At 41.6% G+C, this 18,918-nt stretch overlaps 1 protein-coding gene across 4 annotated transcripts in view; it reads left to right on the plus strand.

Moving 5' to 3' along the window:
- The window catches only part of DYDC1 (DPY30 domain containing 1), a 52,810-nt gene that overhangs the window by 7,978 nt on the left and 25,914 nt on the right, over positions 1 to 18,918 (plus strand). For 3 of the 4 annotated variants that reach the window (XR_009522453.1, XM_060034695.1, XM_060034698.1), the window contains exons 4-6: positions 3,441 to 3,533; positions 6,854 to 6,910; positions 7,386 to 7,487. Coding sequence is in view for 3 of the 4 variants with exons in the window: in XM_060034695.1 (XP_059890678.1) it covers positions 3,441 to 3,533; positions 6,854 to 6,910; positions 7,386 to 7,487 (252 nt within the window). In the remaining variant the exon portion in view is untranslated. Of the gene's footprint in view, positions 1 to 3,440; positions 3,534 to 6,853; positions 6,911 to 7,385; positions 7,488 to 9,874; positions 10,812 to 18,918 lie in introns of those variants that run through there. The other variant, XM_060034696.1, reaches the window with a different exon arrangement.

Below are 18,918 nucleotides of genomic sequence, written 5' to 3' on the forward strand. Positions count from 1 at the left end.
CTCGTAGAATTCTATTAGATTTTCCTCTTGATATTTGTCTTTTAGCCACTAGCTGGTAGGTTAATCCCTTCCAGTTGAAGGTTGGTGAAAACTTCTCAGTTACACAGTTAGATGGATTTTGAAATGTGGGAATTTCCTTTGCACTTACGTCAAGGCCTAAAAACACTCTGGAACTATAGTTTGAGCTTGGAAAATGTATCTGTCACAAATTTGTGTGGGAATGGAAATCCCGTTTCTGACAGCACTGGGAGTGTATAAAGCAGCTTGACATTGTGATTCAGAAAATTAGTTGTTGCTGAAATGACTTTCCTGCAGTGTAAGTTTTACATATGATGCTGTTTTGCCTTGTAGGCAACTTTTAGGTTAAATTGATTTAAAATCGTTATTAAGTCTGCAGCGGAAGCTAATTTCCAAAGCTATTTAATGGTTGATAATGGTAGTTGAAAATGGTCTTCTCATTAAGAAAAACGTCAGTCTTGTCCCTGAGCTCAAAAATTCACGATAAAACATTACCACTGTTGAGCCATGGAACTGTGGGGTGGTAGGGCAAGTCAAGATATATTCAGCTTCTATTTCTGACAGAAATTCACCAGAAATGATGCTTAAGTTCATAAGGGTAAATGAAGGTCACTGTTGACACTGTTACTGAACCAAATGGGTCTGCTTGCCCAACGCACAGCAAAGCCAAATCTATTGACAGTGGGTTCTAGTGAAGGAAAGTACAGAGTTTACTGCAGGGCGCCAAGCAAGGAAGTGGGAGACAAGCCTCGGATCCACTCCAACTGAGTCTTTGAGTGAGGGGTTTTCTTAAAGGGGAAGAGCAAAGAGGCTAGGATTAATCTTGTGATGTTTCTGTGACATTTCTTTGCTTTTTTTTTCATTGAAGTATAGTTGATTTACAATATTGTGTTAGTTTCAGGTGTATAGCAAAGTGGTTATATATACATATATATGTATATATCTGTGTTCTTTTTCATTCTATTTTGTTATAGTTTATTACGAGATATTGAATATAGTTCCCTGTGCTGTACAGTAAATCCTTGTTGTTTATTTTATATATGGTAGTGTGCATCTGTTAATCCCCTACTCCCAGTTTAATCCCCACCCCCTTTTGGTAATCATAAGTTTGTTTTCTATGTCTGTGAATCTGTTTCTGTTTTTTAAACAAGTTCATTTGTACTGTTTTTCAGTTTCCACATATAAGTGATATCATATGATACTTGTCTTTCTCTGACTTACTTCACTTAGTATGATAACCTCTAGGTCCATCCATGTTGCTGCAGCACTTCTGTTATATTTCTTAGTCATTGATTTTTTTCAGTCAGTGATGGATTTTTTCAGTCATTTTGAACTCAACATTGACTCCTTTGGAAGTCAGGTTGTCTCCAGTTTACAGTTCTCCAGCCAGGTGGTCCATGGCTTGCGGGGGGTCTGTTAGCTCATCTTGTCCTAGAGAAACAACCTGAGTTTGTACATTAATGATTATATCTATAATAGCAATTTTAGTACATTAACTATGCTATTGACAACAGTAATTTTAGTCATCTGACTCTGGTTGATTAGTGTTCAGTTAGCACAGGATTGAGGTCAGAGGGGACAAGAAAGGGAATAAAGTTTTGGATAGAGAGATTAATCAGAAACTCAATAAGGGAACTCAGCTTTAGGGGGGACTCGGTTTCAACACTGCTGGCTCAATAACACATGATAGAATCAGATATTTTCTGCAGAGTAGCTGCTGTTGAATCATAAAATGAGAACTCATAGGTTTTAAACACTATGTTTTCACCAACTTTGTAAATTTTGTCCAATTAAGCCTTTTTCTGTTCCATACACACCTTTATCACTGTTTGTTGTAACACATCTGAGCAGATGTCACATCTGGTTGTATTGAATTAATGTTCCTCAACGTCTTTGAAGATGTTCTTGCCTGTAGTACTGTTCATGAAGACTGTTCATAGTGGTTGATTTTTCAGTCACTGCAAACTCAACATTGACTCCTTTGATAAACAACAACTAAGCAGTGTTGGGAGCGTTTGTCTACTCATCAAGAGCCAGGGAAAACCACTCAGAACCCTTTGCCTTTGCCTTTAATTGACCATTGAGTTTGCTCCCCGTGTAATCGACTCTTTGAGCAGCGGTTCTCACCAAAAGGATAATAATCTTAAGTTTATGTTTTTTCTGGACATTGAATTCTCACTTGTTTTAATTGAATCACCATTGATAAATGTACTTCTTTGCTTGGCTAACAAAAGAGCCACTTGGGATCTTACTTTTGTTGCAGCCTCCGTTTCATTTTTAATTTTTGTGAAGAAATCCTGCTCTCATGAAGTAATTCTGTTTTAAATTTCTTAATACTTCTGACCTTTGCATTCGTGTGAATTGAGAAGATCGTGATGAGTGCGTCCTCTGGTAATGCTGATATTTACTGTATTCTTTTAGTACAGTGTCGTTGCATGAGAAACACTGTCCTGTGCTGTTTAATCTGATAATAAAGTAACCCACACTCCACTGTGTCTTAAAAGGACAACATTCAAAATCCACTTCTTTTCTTGTTTTGTTATGATGGGTAATGCACTGACAAAAAAAAAAAAAAAAAAAAAAAGTCCCGGTATAGTGGTACCGTGGCACTCCAAACGCTGTGAGTTATAATGGTGTCACTGAACTTGCAGTGTGCTGAGCAGCAGTGCAAGGTAGTGAGAGTACCGCCTGTGGTCTCTGTTGCGTACACTCAGCTGTGCTGTCATGGGGCAGAAGCAGTCACACTAAATGAGTGAGCGTGAGCGTGGCAGTGTTTTAATAGAGCTTTATTTATAGACACTGACACTTGAATTTCATATAATTTTCATGTGCAATGAAATATTATTCTTTTGCTATTATTCAACCATGAAAAATGTATAAAAACCATTCTTCACTCGTGGGCTGTACAAAAACAGGCGTTGGGTTAGGCTTGGTCCAAGGAGTTTAGTCTACCGACCCCTGTTCTCGCGTGGCTAGGATATATGTTGAGTTGGGACCAAATATGTTGTTGATCATCTCTGGTTTAAGATAATCTACTTAAAATGTTCTTATCTACTATTTTACAACCAAGGTTTGGCTATTTGAAGATCCATCTGTGCTTAAAGAGATTTTATCCAAAAAAAAAAAAAAAAAACCACTGCAGTCTCATTTGTAGCTTCAGGAAGAACAGAGAAAACGACTTGATTTTGTACAAATAGTGCTTTTCTAAAATTAGCAATTAAGGAAGCTTCCTTTTTAATTTTCTACTTCAGGAAATATTTGTAAAAGCTAAAGTATTGGGTGGTTGTGACCATTTATTTTTGTAAGTTTCTGAAATTTAGGTGGGCATAAACTTAATTATCCTGGGACACTTTAGAGTAATAGAGTGAATTCCTTGCAATTGATCTGACTCTAATATGACTTATTTATTTCTGAATGTTCAGCAACAGTTGGCATTCCAGCTGGAGTTGGAAATGCAAGAAAAAGAGAGACAGAGAATAGAAGAACTGCAGAGAGCTCAAGAGCAACTTGAGAAGGTAATTTGAAGTTTTATAAATGTCTCTTTTATTCAAAACCTCTGAGAATCCTCAAACTGTTTCTTCCAGCTGTTATAGCAGGGGATTCATAGTCTAGAGACCTGCCAGGAAGGTCTAATGTTGCCAGGAAGCCCTGGTCAACATTTTAGTCAAGAGATAGTTGTTCCTAATTATGGTAGCTGATACTGAAGTTCTTTGTAGTATTGGGGGTATTCTGATCTCTGAGGCAATAGTTTGTTTCTTTTCTTAATGTTAGATGTATTACCAACAATACTTTACATTTAAAACTATGTTTGGGGGACTTTCCTGGTGGCACAGTGGTTAAGAATCCGCCTGCCATAGCAGGGGACATGGGTTCAATCCCTGGTCCAGGAAGATCCCATATGCCGTGGAGCAACTAAGCCCGTGCGCTGCAACTACTGAGCCTGCGCTCTAGAGCCCGTGAGCCACACTGCTGAGCCCACATGCCGCAGCTACTGAAGCCCACGCACTTAGAGCCTGTGCTCCACAACAAGAGAAGCCACCACAATGAGAAGCCTGCGCACTGCAATGAAGAGTAACCCCTGCTTGCCACAACTAGAGAAAGCCCGTGTGCAGCAACGAAGACCCAACGCAGCCAAAAATATATATATATGTATGTTTTTATTTGGATTTTTCATGTCTTTCTTTAAATAAACTATTCAGTAACTTATGTCAAAAAAGTCCATCTCCATTGACTGTGTCTGTGTTTTTTTTAATAAGTTTATTTTATTATTTTATTTTTTTGGCTGCATTGGGTCTTCATTGCTGCGCGTGGGCTTTTCTCTGGTTGCGGTGTGTGGGCTTCTCATTGCAGTGGCTTCTCTTGTTTGTGGAGCACGGGCTTCAGTAGTTGTGGCATGTGGGCTCGGTAGTTGTGGTACACAGGCTTAGTTGTTCCGCAGCATGTGGGATCTTGGACCAGGGCTCGAACCTGTGTCCCCTGCATTGGCAGGCGGATTCTTAACCACTGTGCCACCAGGGAAGCCCCCAGACTGTGTCTGTCTTATGTCAAGCCTCTTGCTTGGCTAATGTTTCCTTGTATCCGAAAAGTATGTGTCGTATAGACCAAACTTCTGCATGACTGAGTTATACTTTTCAACTGGATATTTCATATTGTATGCTTATAGCTAGTATCTGTTACTCAAATGTTACTCCTCTATTTATTCCGAAAATAAATTTTAAAAAGAAGCAGGTTTTGTAGAAGATGTTTATTAATGGTTTAGATGAAATCATCATTATTTAAAGCAATTTTAAAAAGTAGGAAGGGTAAATTAAATTTTTTTAAAAGATGAGATTATTTAATTAGTTAATTTTTTAACTCTTGAGATAAATTCAATTCTTTTCTTCTTGTCAATGTACTATGCTCTTCATTCTATAATAAGAGATTAATCTACTAAGAATTGTTCTTGACAAAGTGAAATCATTTAGTCCTGTTGTAGCCCAAGTGTCAGAAAACTACTTTTGTGAGTCAAAAAGATGAGATTTTAAAAGGATAAATTCAAACCTCTATACATAGTTTTAAAAAACACCGATGCTGATCTATCTTTGTCTGAATATGGTAGGACACATGGATACCCATGCATGCACACACACGTAAATGCATACCCCCTTCCTCTTCAGTTAAGATTCCGTGATTGCAAAAGAAAGAAGAACCAGAATACATCAAGAAGACGGTGATCAAAATAATAAGAGAATTGAAAGTATTTTTTATTGAGATGCCTGATAGCTATATCTGAGTGCTGGGAAGTCTGTGATTTATAGAAGGGATTGGCTCCAGAGGGTCCCATTCATGTTACTGTATGGCCATTACCAGACTATGTGACCAGAGCCACTGTAGCTTTAATAAGTCATGTTCCTACTGGCTTATCGCCCCTCTCTTCCCTGCAACATGCTGCTGCTTGACCCCTTGCTCAGAGACAAATTCACCCATGTCTTTTTGTCCTCGCCTTTTTATGGCTTCAGAGACATAACTTAAACTATCAGTTGCAAAAGGAAGTTTATTGGAAGGATCCTGGGTTGAAGAAAGGGTTTTACAACTAAACTGTGAAGGGCTCTGGTTGAGTTGGGTCTTCCAGACCTTTGGGAGCAAGAGAATCAGTGCTGCCAGGGCTCTTACCTCTGCTGTTGTCTCTCACTGTGGCCTGGTTTGCTGCACATGGGTGAGGATCACGGTCCTTAATAGTTCCTGGGTCTTGTAATGTGGCTCCTACTGTCTGAGAGGAATAGATTCCTTTCTTTTCGGTTAAGAAAAGAATCTTGGTGAAGGATTCTGACTGGCTTAGTTTGTGTCAAGTATCCATCCCTTGACTGGGCAACAGAGTCCTGTGAGAATATATGCTTTCACACCAGAGCCATGTGGTTGTGGGATAAGACATGCCCAGGAGAAGGGAATGATCTTGAGAAAGCCATATATGTACGATGTATGTCCCCAATAATCAGGGTGACTGTATGTGATCACAAGATCACTAATCCTTTTTTTTTTTTTTTGCGGTACGGGGGCCTCTCACTGTTGTGGCCTCTCCCGTTGCGGAGCACAGGCTCTGGACGCGCAGGCTCAGCGGCCATGGCTCACGGGCCCAGCCGCTCCGTGGCATGTGGGATCTTCCCGGACCGGGGCACGAACCCGTGTCCCCTGCATCGGCAGGTGGACTCTCAACCACTGCGCCACCAGGGAAGCCCAATCACTAATCTTTGAACAGTTGAAATGAATCAGCTCAGGAGCAGTTAAGTCAGCCTGCTGCCTTAGAATGAAAAGATAGAGGCCACAGCAAGGTTTGGCTTGGTTAGCAGATTCTACGTTTTCACATTCAGAAAGCAGTCGCCCATGTGTTCAGAGCATTATAGAGGGCATTGTCCAGGTACTGTGGAGAGGTGTCATGTATTGGATAGTGCCTTGGGCCAGATTAATTCCCTCAGAAATATTTGCTTCTTTTTTACTATGTATAAAATTCTACATAACTGTCAGTTCTTTCAAAATCTCGTATTCTAAGAGTTTATTAAAATTATTATTTTGTCACTTTTCAAATTTGCTAGTAATTTGGCTTCAGGGTTAGTGGAATAGTTAGCCTTTTTCATTTTTTAAAAAGTTCTATTTAATTATAGACAGAACATCGTAGTCACCTCTTAATAGAGTATTAAATGAGACTATCTGCAGTTTTGTATTCACATTGCTCCTTTGAGGGACAGCATTTTTGCTGTTAAATTGATCATAATGTAAAAATAAAATGCTTGAAAATTAAACATGGAATCAAAATAAAAAGTATATTAAAAGTATTTTTCTTCATTTTTTTGTATTATAGGAGTTGAGAATGAATATGGAAAGTATAGCTAAGGGTGAAGATATTTCACATGGAGAGGTGAGAAGAAAAAGTTACTCTATATTATGGGAAATGAATAAGTATCCTGGAATGTAAAGCTTAATTTTGATGCATTAATAGCTAAATTTTTAATAAGGAGATTATCAAAACTGATAGTCCAAATACATAGTCTAGTAATAACAAGTCACAAATATGATGTGCTTTAAAGCAAAATCTCCAAGTGGGTAGAACTGGGAGATTCGGGTTGTTTGGTATTTTTAAAAACCAGAATATTGTGAGATTATTGACCACATGATTACATGCAATGATATGTTTTAAATTTCTGATGTATTTTTTTAAACACGTTTTTGCGTTTATTCCTGGAATTCTCTTGTCATTAACAGGTATTGGTTCGTTCCATTAACTGACAGTGTTGAATTTTGATGTTGTAATACAGAAGTGTCTTAGCAAAACTGAAAGCAAATTAATGTATTAATCTCAATCATTTGAAAGTGAAAATGAGCTCTGATTGTAGGATGAAGCCGACTCAGGCAGAACACTAGCTGAAATTAGTGATCGATATGGAGCGCCGAACTTGAGCAGGGTGGAAGAACTTGATGAACCGATGCTATCGGATGTGAGTATCCTTAGGAAAGTGTTTTGTGAAAAGCAGATTTTTTTTTTTTTTTTACTTTGGGAGAGCCTAGTGTATCTCAGGCCAAGGTTGGATGGCAAAATGGGCCTTTTGTTTCATAGAAAGAAAACCAGTGTTCTGGGTGCTGACTTATCCCTAATTTGCCTTCTGCCCTTCTGTGCACTGTGCTACTGGCCCTGAGGGTGAGAGTGGGCACTTGTCTGGCTCCACACAAATGTGTGGGCACTGATGGGGAGGTCACTGGGCATTAATGTGGATGGAGCAGTGTGCCCTCCTGTGTAGAGGGTGATATGTATATTTGGAAATGAGCCTTTGAAAATTTCAAAATCTCTTCAAAATACGTATTTAGAATCGTGGTGAAATACATAATCTTTCAATTAAATTTTGGGGGCCAACATTTTGGTTCTCAGTAGCAAACCGTGGAGCCAAGTAAATATCCTAATGAGGGTGCATGCTTTTAAAGTATATAAGTCCATTTGCTTATTTAATAAACATATAGTGTTTCCTATGCACCACATAAACTGTGCCCGATGCTTTTATGACCGAAAACAGGTCCTTCTTGACCTTGTCTAGGGAAGAAACAGACAACTGGACAAGCAGTTGATAGTCATTGTTAGAGTGAGCAGGTAATGTCTGGTCCAGAGCATTATGCTTGGAGAGCGAGAGGAGGGGCTGTTGCTAACAGGCCCATCAGCAGCTGTAACCCGGGACTGCCCTGGCAGAGGGCTGCACTGAGTCACCTGCATCAGTGGGCACTGACAAAGCGGGACAGCCACCCAGTTGAGGACCCTTGGTCAGGGAAGGCTTCCTGGAGGAAGTCAGCTTTGTCACTCAGTGGTGGGATGGGAGGCTGGGGAGGGGAGAAGAGAGAGTGGGAGATAGGGAGATATCAGAGCTGAGGCAGTGGAGAGCAGGGGCCAGACCATGAAAGGACTTGTAATCTGTGCTCAGACGTTTATATTTTATCCTAAAGGCAGTGGAGGCCAACATCAGAACTGTGTTTTAGGAAGGCCATCTGGCTATAGTGTGTAGAAGAGAATGGAGTGATCGATTTGAGGAGACCCACCAGGAGGCTATTTGTAATCTACAGAGGGATGGCACTGATGGCCTGAAGTAGTGAGTGGTGTTTTTAAGAGCTGTTCAGAAAGTGGAGCCGGGAGGATTTGGTGCTAATCAGTCAGTGGATACATTTTTGTTTAATGGCTGCTGTGTTTTGGTGCCATGCAGGGAGCTAGAAAATACCAGTGAACAAAACAGATAGGGTTTCTGCCCTTTGGGGACCATGGGCCAGCGGGGCAGGTGGTCTGAGAGGACAGAGCAGGGAAACCTGACCTAGCCTGGGTGAGTCTTCTCCAGGAAATGACGTTTAAGGAGTTAGCCTGAGATGAGCCCAGTGGATGGAGAGAGCAAGATACTTTCAAGGAATGCACATAGTCCAGTATTTTGGCTGAGTTGAATGGAGCTAGGAGAATGGTGTGATTTGAAGCTGGAGAAGTGGATAAAGGCCAGATCACACTGGGCTCTGTGTGTCCTCTTAAGGATTTTGGACTTATGTGCAGTGGGAGTCATTGAAAGGGTTTATGTAAGGATTAGATATGTGTTTTTAGAAGGTGGAGAAAGGATCTGAGTGGACAGGAGTGGAAACAGGAGACCACTTAGGAGGTTATCACAGTCATCCAGATGCAAGATGATCAGGGCTAGGACCAGACAGCAGAGATGGGGACAGCTGAGTGGATTTGATATCAGCTGGGAAGATAAGGGAGAGAAAGAAATTAAGGATGAAGCCCAGATTTCTGCCTTGGGCAACTGAACTCTTCACCATTTTTTGAGCTTTACCATTCGTTAAATTGAGGAACATATGAAGAGAAAGTAGGTTTTGTGAAAATGATGTCTTCAGTTGTGGACATGTTGATTTCAGGTCACTCTGAGGTATGCAGGTGAAAATGGCCAAAGACCCCTTGAAGTATGTTATGGGTCTGGAGGAAGGAGAGAGGTCCAGGCAGGAGAGATGAATTCAGCAGTCATCAGCATATATGCTAAGTGAAGCTAGGAGAGTGAGTCAGGTTACCTGGCTCACAAGAGAAATTTCAACATTTAAGGGATGCGTACAGGACCCCTGCAAGAAGGATACGGATAACAATAAGAGAGAATAGCAAGAGAAGTAGAAGAAAGGATGGGTTGATAAATACATTGAGAACACAGTTAAATTATTATTATATTGACTTCAGATTTTATTTGAAATAATCTGAAACTATCAAAAAGCTTCATTTACATAGTCACATAGAAGTTACCTAAGCTTAAATTTTCTGTGGCTTGTACATTTCACAGTTCTAGTTGTATTTTAAAACATATTTACTTTTTGTTTTTAGGTTGCATTAAACATTGATCAAGATTTGTAGGATCAACCAACCAAAGAACAATAAATTTTTCTTCTTCTTTCAAGTTTCAAAATAGGAGGTCGCCAATTGTTTTTTTCCCTCCAAACTTGAACTCTGCTTTTCCTCCCTCTAAAGACAGCTTTATAAATGGGCTTCAAGAGTGGCCTTAAAATACTGTTTTGATTACTTGTATGACACCATTTTGATTACTTGTGTGATGCCAGTGAGAGAACAGGAGAGAGTGTTTCCCAAAGCAACGAAAAGGGGCAAATGGGAGACAAGCTGAAAAGAATGTGTGCATCTATGTGAGAACAAGATTTCCTGAGTTGAAAGTTACTGGTTCTATGAGAAGTGAAAGGGGCTGCCACTGTGTAGAGCTCAGGAATTGTCAACATGCTTTAGATATGGTGGTTCCTCCTGGGAGTGCACTGCAAAGATTCCCCCAGTTTGCCGGGGAGTGATGCTTTGTAGTACCACTTAATCCATGCTTATTGATGGGGCTGGGATGGGGAGGGATGCAAAGGTCCCAGGGACAGGGTAGCATTGTTTTTTCTGGAACAGTCACTGGGCAGAGGCCCTGTGCTGCTGTTGAAAGGAAGATCTTAGTGGACACAGGCCGTGCAAGGTGCTTCCTTCAGGGGATGCTGGGTGGTCTGTGGACCTTGACTGCACTCTTGGCCTCCTGGAGGTTTCAGGTCTAACTTTGAGCTTTAGGGAGAATTTTGCTTCTTTTATAAAATTCTTCCAAACCTAAGTCTATGTTATGAGTCCTTTCTGTTCTTTAAGGAATGGTGGAAGCATAAATGCCAGGAAGAGGCTTCTTTAAAAAAAAAAGAATTCTGTTTTTGGTTATAACATAACCTTTCCCGAGGCAGTGAGAACAGAACAGCCTAGTTGCTTAAGTGGGAAAAGAAAAAAGAAAAAAATAATGGGAAAAAAAGTCTATTTAATTAAAAGAAATGGGGCTTCCCTGGTGGCACAGTGGTTGAGAGTCCACCTGCCGATGCAGGGGACGCGGGTTCGTGCCCTGGTCCGGGAAGATCCCACATGACGCAGAGCGGCTGGGCCCGTGAGCCATGGCCTCTGAGCCTGTGCCTCCGGAGCCTGTGCTCCGCAACGGGAGAGGCCACAACAGTGAGAGGCCCGCGTATAGCAAAAAAAAAAAAAAAAAAAAATTGAAATGTTATATCAGTTCTGTACATTTTTTAACAAGGTTTTTTTTTAATTTTTATAAATTTATTTATTTTTGGCTGCATTGGGTCTTCATTGCTGCACACGGGCTTTTCTCTAGTGTAGCGAGCAAGGGCTACTCTACGTTGTGGGCAGGCTTCTCATTGTGGTGGCTTCTCTTGCTGCGGAGCATGGGCTCTAGGCGTGCAGGCTCAGAAGTTGTGGCTCACGGGCTCTAGAGCACAGGCTCAGTAGTTGTGGTGCACGGGCTTAGTTGCTCTGCAGCATGTGGGATCTTCCCGGACCAGGGCTTGAACCCGTGTCCCCTGCATTGGCAGGTGGATTCTTAACCACTGCGCCACCCGGGAAACCCAGTTCTCTACATTTTTTTTAATACATCTTTATTGGAGTATAATTGCTTCACAGTACCATGTTAGTTTCTGTTGCACAACAAAGTGAATCAGCCATATGCATACATATGTCCCCATATCCCCTCCCTCTTGAGCCTCCCTCCCATCCTCCCTATCCCACCTCTCTAGGTCACCGCAAAGCACCGAGCTGATCTCCCTGTACTATGCTGCTGCTTCCCACCAGCCAATTATTTTACATTCAGTAGTGTATATATGTCGATGCTACTCTCACTTCGCCCCAGCTACGCCCTCACACCCCATGTCCTCAAGTCCATTCTCTATGTCTACATCTTTATTCCTGCCCTGCAACTTGGTTCATCAGTACCTTTTTTTTTATATATTCCATATATATGCGTTAGCATATGGTATTTGGTTTTCTCTTTCTGACTTACCTCCCTCTGTATGTCAGACTCTATGTCCATCCACCTCACTACAAATAACTCGATTTCGTTTCTTTCTATGGCTGAGTAATATTCCATTGTATATATGTGCCACATCTTCTTTATCCATTCATCAGTCGATGGAGATTTAGGTTGCTTCCATGACCTGGCTATTGTAAATATTGCTGCAATGAACATTGTGGTGCATGTCCCTTTTTGAGTTATGGTTTTCTCAGGGTATATGCCCAGTAGTGGGATTGCTGGGTCATATGGTAGTTCTATTTTTAGCTTTTTAAGGAACCTCCATACAGTTTTCCATAGTGGTTGTATCAATTTACATCCCCACCAACAGTGCAGGAGGTTTCCCTTTTCACCACACCCTTTCCAGCATTTATTGTTTCTAGCTTTTTTGATAATGGCCATTCTGACCAGTGTGAAGTGATGCCTCATTGTAGTTTTTTTTTTTTTTTTTTTTTTTTTTTTTTTTTTTTTGCTGTATGCGGGCCTCTCACTGTTGTGGCCTCTCCCGTTGCGGAGCACAGGCTCCAGACACGCAGGCCCAGCCGCTTTGCGGCATGTGGGATCTTCCCGGACCGGGGCACGAACCCATATCCCCTGCATCGGCAGGCAGACTCTCAACCACTGTGCCACCAGGGAAGCCCCTCATTGTAGTTTTGATTTGCATTTCTCTAATAGTGATGTTGAGCATCTTTTCATGTGCCTCTTGGCCATCTGTATGTCTTCTTGGTGAAATGTCTATTTAGGTCTTCCACCCATTTTTTAACTGGATTGTTTGTTTGTTTTTGATATTGAGCTCCATGAGCTGTTTGTATATTTTAGAGATTAATCCTTTGTTGTTTCATTTGCAAATATTTTCTCCCATTCTGAGGGTTGTCTTTTTGTCTTGTTTATGGCTTCCTTTGCTGTGCAAAAGCTTTTAAGTTTAATTAAGTCCCATTTGTTTATTTTTGTTTTTATGTGTTACTCTAGGAGGTGGGTCAAAAAAGATCTTGCTGTGGTTTAAGTCAAAGAGTGATTTTTCCTTTGTTTTCCTCCAAGAGTTTTATAGCGTCTGGTCTTACATTTAGGTCTCTAATCCATTTTGAGTTTATTTTTGTATATGGTGTTAGGTAGTGTTCTAATTTCATTCTTTTACATGTAGCTGTCCAGTTTTCCCAACACTAATTATTGAAGAGGTTGTCTTTTCTCCATTGTATGTTCTTGCTCCTTTGTCATAAATTAGGTGCCCATATGTGCATGGGTTTATCTCTGGGCACTCTATCCTGTACTGTTGATCTATATTTCTGTTTTTGTGCCAGTACCATACTGTCTTGATTACTGTAGCTTTGTGGTATAGTTTGAAGTCAGGGAGCCTGATTCCTTCAACTCCGTTTTTCTTTCTCAAGATTGCTTTGACTATTCGGTGTCTTTTGTGTTTCCATACGAATTGTAAGTTTTTTTGTTTTAGATCTGTGAAGAATGCCATTGGTAGTTTGATAGGGATTGCATTGAATCTGTAGATTGCTTTTGGCAGTATAGTCATTTTCACAATATTGATTCTTCCAATCCAAGAACATGGTATATCTCTCCATCTTTTTATGTCATCTTTGATTTCTTTCATCAGTGTTTTATACTTTTCTGAGTACAAGTCTTTGGCCTCCTTAGGCTGGTTTATTCCTAGGTATTTTATTCTTTTTGTTACAATGGTATATGGGAGTGTTTCCTTAATTTCTCTTTCTGATTTTTCGTTGGTGTATAGGAATGCAAGAGATTTCTGTGCATTAATTTTGTATCCTGCAGCTTTACCAAATTTATTGATTAGTTCTAGTAGTTTTCTGGTGGCATCTTTAAGATTTTCTATGTATAGTATCATGTCATCAGGAAATAGTGACGGTTTTACTTCTTCTTTTCCAGTTTGTATTCCTTTTATTTCTTTTTCTTCTCTGATTGCCGTGGCTAGGACTTCCAAAACTATGTTGAATAAGAGTGGCAAGAGTGGACCTCCTTGTCTTGTTCCTGATCCTAGTGGAAATGCTTTCAGTTTTTCACCATTGAGTATGATGTTTGCTGTGGGTTTGTCATATATGGCCTTTATTATGTTGAGGTAGGTTCCCTCTGTGCCCATTTTCTGGAGAGTTTTTATCATAAATGGGTGTTGAATTTTGTTAAAAGCTTTTTTCTGCATCTATTGAGATGATCATATGGGTTTTATTCCTTAATTTGTTAATATGGTGTATCACATTGATTGATTTGCATATATTGAAGAATCTTTGCATCCCTGGGATAAATCCCACTTGATCATGGTGTATGATCCTTTCATTGTGCTGTTGGATTCTGTTTGCTAGTATTTTGTTCAGGACTTTTGCATCTATGTTCATCAGTGAAATTGGTCTGTAATTTTCTTTTTTTTGTGATACCATTTTCTGGTTTTTGTATCAGGGTGATGATAGTGGCTTCATAGAATGAATTTGGCAGTGTTTCTCCGTCTGCAATTTTTTCGAAGAGTTTGCAAAGGACTGGTGTTAGCTCTTCTCTAAATGTTTGATAGAATTCGCTTGTGAAGCCATCTGGTCCTGGACTTTTGTTTGTGGGAGATTTTTTTTTTTTTTTTTTTTTTTTTTTGCGGTACGCGGGCCTCTCGCTGTTGTGGCCTCTCCCGTTGCGGAGCACAGGCTCCGGATGCACAGGTTCAGTGGCCATGGCTCACGGACCCAGCCGCTCCACGGCATGTGGGATCTTCCCGGACCGGGGCACGAACCCACGTCCCCTGCATCGGCAGGCGGACTCTCAACCACTGCGCCACCAGGGAAGCCCTGTGGGAGATTTTTAATTACGGTTTCAGTTTCCTTACTTGTGATATGTCTGTTTATATTTTCTAATTCTTCCTGGTTCATTCTTGGAAAATTGTACCTTTCCAAGAATTTGTCCATTTCTTCCTGGTTGTCCATTTTATTGGCATATAGTTGTTTGTAGTAGTCTCTTATAATCCTTTGTATTTCTGCAGTGTCAGTTGTGATTCCTCCTTTTTCTTTTGCGTCCTCTCCCATTTTTTCTTGATGCGTCTGGCTAAGGGTTTATCAGTTTTGTTTATCTTGTCAAAGAACCAGCTTTTAGTTTTATTGATCTTGGCTATTGTTTTCTTCGTTTCTATTTCATTTATTTCTGCTGTGATCTTTATGATTTCTTTCCTTCTACTGACTTTGGGGTTTTTTTGTTCTTCTTTCTCTAGTTGTTTTAAGTGTAGGGTTAGATTGTTTATTTGAGATTTTTCTTGTTTCTTGAGGTGAGATTGAATTGCTCTAAACTTCTCTCTTAGAACTGCTTTTGTTGTGTCCCATAGTTTTTGGGTCGTCGTGTTTTCATTGTCATTTGTTTCTATGTAGTTTTTAATTTCTTCTTTGATTTCTTCAGTGATGTCTTGGTTATTTTGTAGCACACTATTTAGCCTCCACGTATTTTTGTTTTTTACAGTTTTTTTCCCCTGTAATTGATTTCCAATCTCATAGCGTCGTGGTCAGAAAGGATGCTTGTTACAGTTTCAGTTTTCTTAAATTTTCTGAGGCTTGATTTGTGACCCAAGATGTGATCTCTCCTGGAGAATGTTCCATGTGCACTTGAGAAGAGAGTGTATTCTGCCACTTTTGGGTGGAATATTCTATAAATATCAATTAAATCTATCTGGTCTACTGTGTCATTTAAAGCTTGTGTTTCCTTATTTATTTTCTGTTTGGATGATCTGTCCGTTGGTGTAAGTGGGATGTTAAAGTCCCCTACTGTTATTGTGTTACCGTCGATTCCTCCTTTCATGTTGTTAGCATTTGCCTTATGTATTGAGGTGCTCCTATGCTGGGTGCATAAACATTTATAATTGTTATATCTTCTTCTTGGATTGATCCTTTGATCATTATGTAGTGTCCCTCCTTATCTCTTATAACTGTCTTTATTTTAAAGTCTATTTTATCTGATAGGAGTATTGCTACTCCAGCTTTCTTTTGATTTCCATTTGCATGGAATATCTTTTTCCATCCCTTCACTTGCAGTCTGTATGTGTCCCTAGGTCTGAAGTGGGTCTCTTGTAGACAGCATATATATGGGTCTTGTTTTTGTATCCATTCAACCAGTCTGTGTCTTTTGGTTGGGGCATTTAATCCATTTACATTCAAGGTTATTAGCAATATGTATGTTTTTTTTTTTTTTTTTTTTTTTTACCATTTTCTTAATTGTTTTGGGGTTTTTATTGTGGGTCTTTTTCTTCTCTTGTGTTTCCTGCTTAGAGAAGTTTCTTTAGCATTTGTTGTAAAGCTGGTTTGGTGGTGCTGAATTCTCTTAACTTTTGTTTGTCTGAAAAGCTTTTGACTTCTCCATGGAATCTGAATGAGATCCTTGCTCGGTAGAGTAATCTTGGTTGTAGGTTTTTATCTTTCATCACTTTAAGTATATCCTGCCACTCTCTTCTGGCCTGCAGAGTTTCCACTGAAAAATCAGCTGATAACCTTATGGGGATTCCTTTGTATGTTATTTTTTGTTTTTCCCTTGCTGCTTTTAATATTTTTTTCTTTGAATTTAATTTTTATTAGTTTGATTATTATGTGTCTTGGTGTGTTTTTCCTAGGGTTTATGCTGTATGGGACTCTCTGTGCTTCCTGGACTTGGGTGACTATTCCCTTTCCCATATTAGGGACATTTTTGACTATAATCTCTTCAAATATTTTCTCAGACCCTTTCTTTTTCTCTTCTTCTTCTGGGACCCCATAATTCGAATGTTGCTGCATTTAGTGTTGTCCCAGAGGTCTCTGAGATTGTCTTCAATTCTTTTCATTCTTTCTTCTGCTCCTTGGCAGTTATTTCCACCATTTTGTCTTCCAGCTCATTTATTTGTTCTCCTGCCTCAGTTATTGTTATTGATTCCTTCTAGTGTATTTTTCATTTCAGTTATTGTGTTGTTCATCTCTGTTTGTTCTTTAGTTCTTCTAGATCTTTGTTAAGATTTCTTGTATTTATTGTCTAGATTTCCTGTATTTTCTCAATCTGTGCTTCCATTCTGTTTCTGAGATTCTGGATCATCTTTACTGTCATTACTCTGCATTCTTTTTCAGGTAGACTGTCTATTTCCTCTTCATTTACTTAGTCTTGTAGGTTTTTCCCTTGCTCCTTCATCTGTGACATTTTGTTTTGCCATCTCATTTTTTTTTTTTTTAATGAGTGGGATTGTGTTCCTGTCTTACTGGTTGTTTGGCCTGAGGCTTCCAACACTGGAGTTTGTAGGCTTTTGGGTAGAGCTGGGTCTTGGTGCTGAGATGAGGAACTCTGTGAGACCTCAGTCCTATGAATATTCCCTGGGGTCTGAGATTCTCTGTTAGTCCAGTGGTTCAGACTTGGAGCTCCCACTTCAGGAGCTTCCGCCTGACTGTGGGCTCGTGAATCAAGATCCCGCAAGCCATGTGGGGCAGCCAAAAAAAAAAAAGAGCAATGATGAAAAATAAAATTAGACTAGGAAACTAACAGATATGTGAGAAAAAATGTAAAAATAAAAATACAGATGAATCAGCAACTGGAAGGTACATCAGTACCACAACAGTAAAAAAGAGCAGGAAGGAAAAGAAAAAAAAAAAACCAAGGGCAGGGTGGTGGGGGAAAGCCTTGGCTATGGAGGGTGGGGCCTAAGCAAGGGCAAGGTTTGTGCAGTGGGTGGGGCCAGTGCTCAGCACCCACAGGGCTGGAAAAGGCCCTGGGGGCTGTGGGTGGTGGGGCTTAGGCTCAAGGGACAGAAGGGACCCAGGCGTGCCTGGTCTCGAGGGCAGGGGACCTCATCTGGGAGCCCAGCAGGCTTCCTGGGCTCGAATGGGTGGGGCAAATGCCCTCCTCTCCTCTCCTGCTCCTCTGGTCTGGGGTCTGGGAGGGCCCCTCCCGCCTTCCTCTCCTGATCACCGCCCCCCCCCCCACCCTGCTTCCCTCCTATGCCCCCAGGACCAGTGCGGCTGGGGCGGGGTTCTGGGGGGAGGGAGGCCTTGGAGGGCAGGGGACTGGCCTGGGATCTCCTTAGGCTCTCCTTGCCTGAGTGGGTGGGGCAATCGCTCCTCTCCTGCTCCTCCCAGAGGGCCCCTCCTGCCTGCCTCTCCTGGTCTCCCCACCTCCGTCCTATGCCCCCAAGGACCCATGTAGCCTGGAGGGGTGTTTGAAGGGCGGGGGATTGGCCTGGGAGCTCAGCAGGCTCCCTGGGCCCAAGTGGGCAGGGCAGTGGCCCTCTGCTCCTTTCCCACTCCTCCTGAGGGCCCTTCCTGCCTGCCTCTCCTGATCTCCCTGGCCTCCCTCCTATGCCCCCAGGACCCATGCGGCCTGGAGGGGGCTTTGGAGGTGGGGGAAGCAGCTTGGGAGCTCAGCAGACTCCTCGGCCTGAGTGGCCAGGCAATCGCCCTCTGCTCCTTTCCTGCTCTTCCCGGAGAGTCCCTCCCACCTGCCTCTCCTGATCTCCCCAGCCTCAGGGGTGCTGATCTTGTCTGGCGTCCACTTCTCCTCCCCTCTGGGTCCCCCTGCGTCCTACCGGTTCACTCTGGGCTTCCTCCTGTCTCCTTGGGATTCAGAGTTCCCCACCAGCAGCCGGCAGGCACCCTAGTTGAGGAGAGACACTAACTCCGTGTCTTTCCATACTGCCATCTTGACTCCTCTCCAGTTCTGTACATTTTTGAGAAAAAAGTCTCAGGTGTCCTGGAGAGATGACTTATGTGTCAGTCAGTCTACCGGGCACTGTGCCCCCCACATGGATGCCCTGCATTCACTTCACCCAGGTAGGAGTGTCAAAGGCAGCAAGAGAGTGTCCTTCAAGGCCTCGGTCTCAGCCTATGTGGTACCATTGTGGAGGGCTAGGTGTGGAAGGGAAGGCTCCGAGGGCATCTTGGGCTCAGCACAGCCCATGCTGGTCTGCGAAGGATGCAGTCTGGCTCTGGGATTTGACAGCAAGAGTCTCTGAGTGTTAGCCAGCACTCAGAGTGTTAACCACTCTTGAAGCATTGTGATTCTGGGCAGAGGGTAGTCTTGTATGAAGAGCTCCCAGCCAGAAATGGACATAAGAGTGAGG

The sequence above is a fragment of the Delphinus delphis genome, chromosome 16, assembly GCF_949987515.2.
Source record: "Delphinus delphis chromosome 16, mDelDel1.2, whole genome shotgun sequence".
Classification (NCBI taxonomy): Eukaryota; Metazoa; Chordata; class Mammalia; order Artiodactyla; family Delphinidae; genus Delphinus; species Delphinus delphis.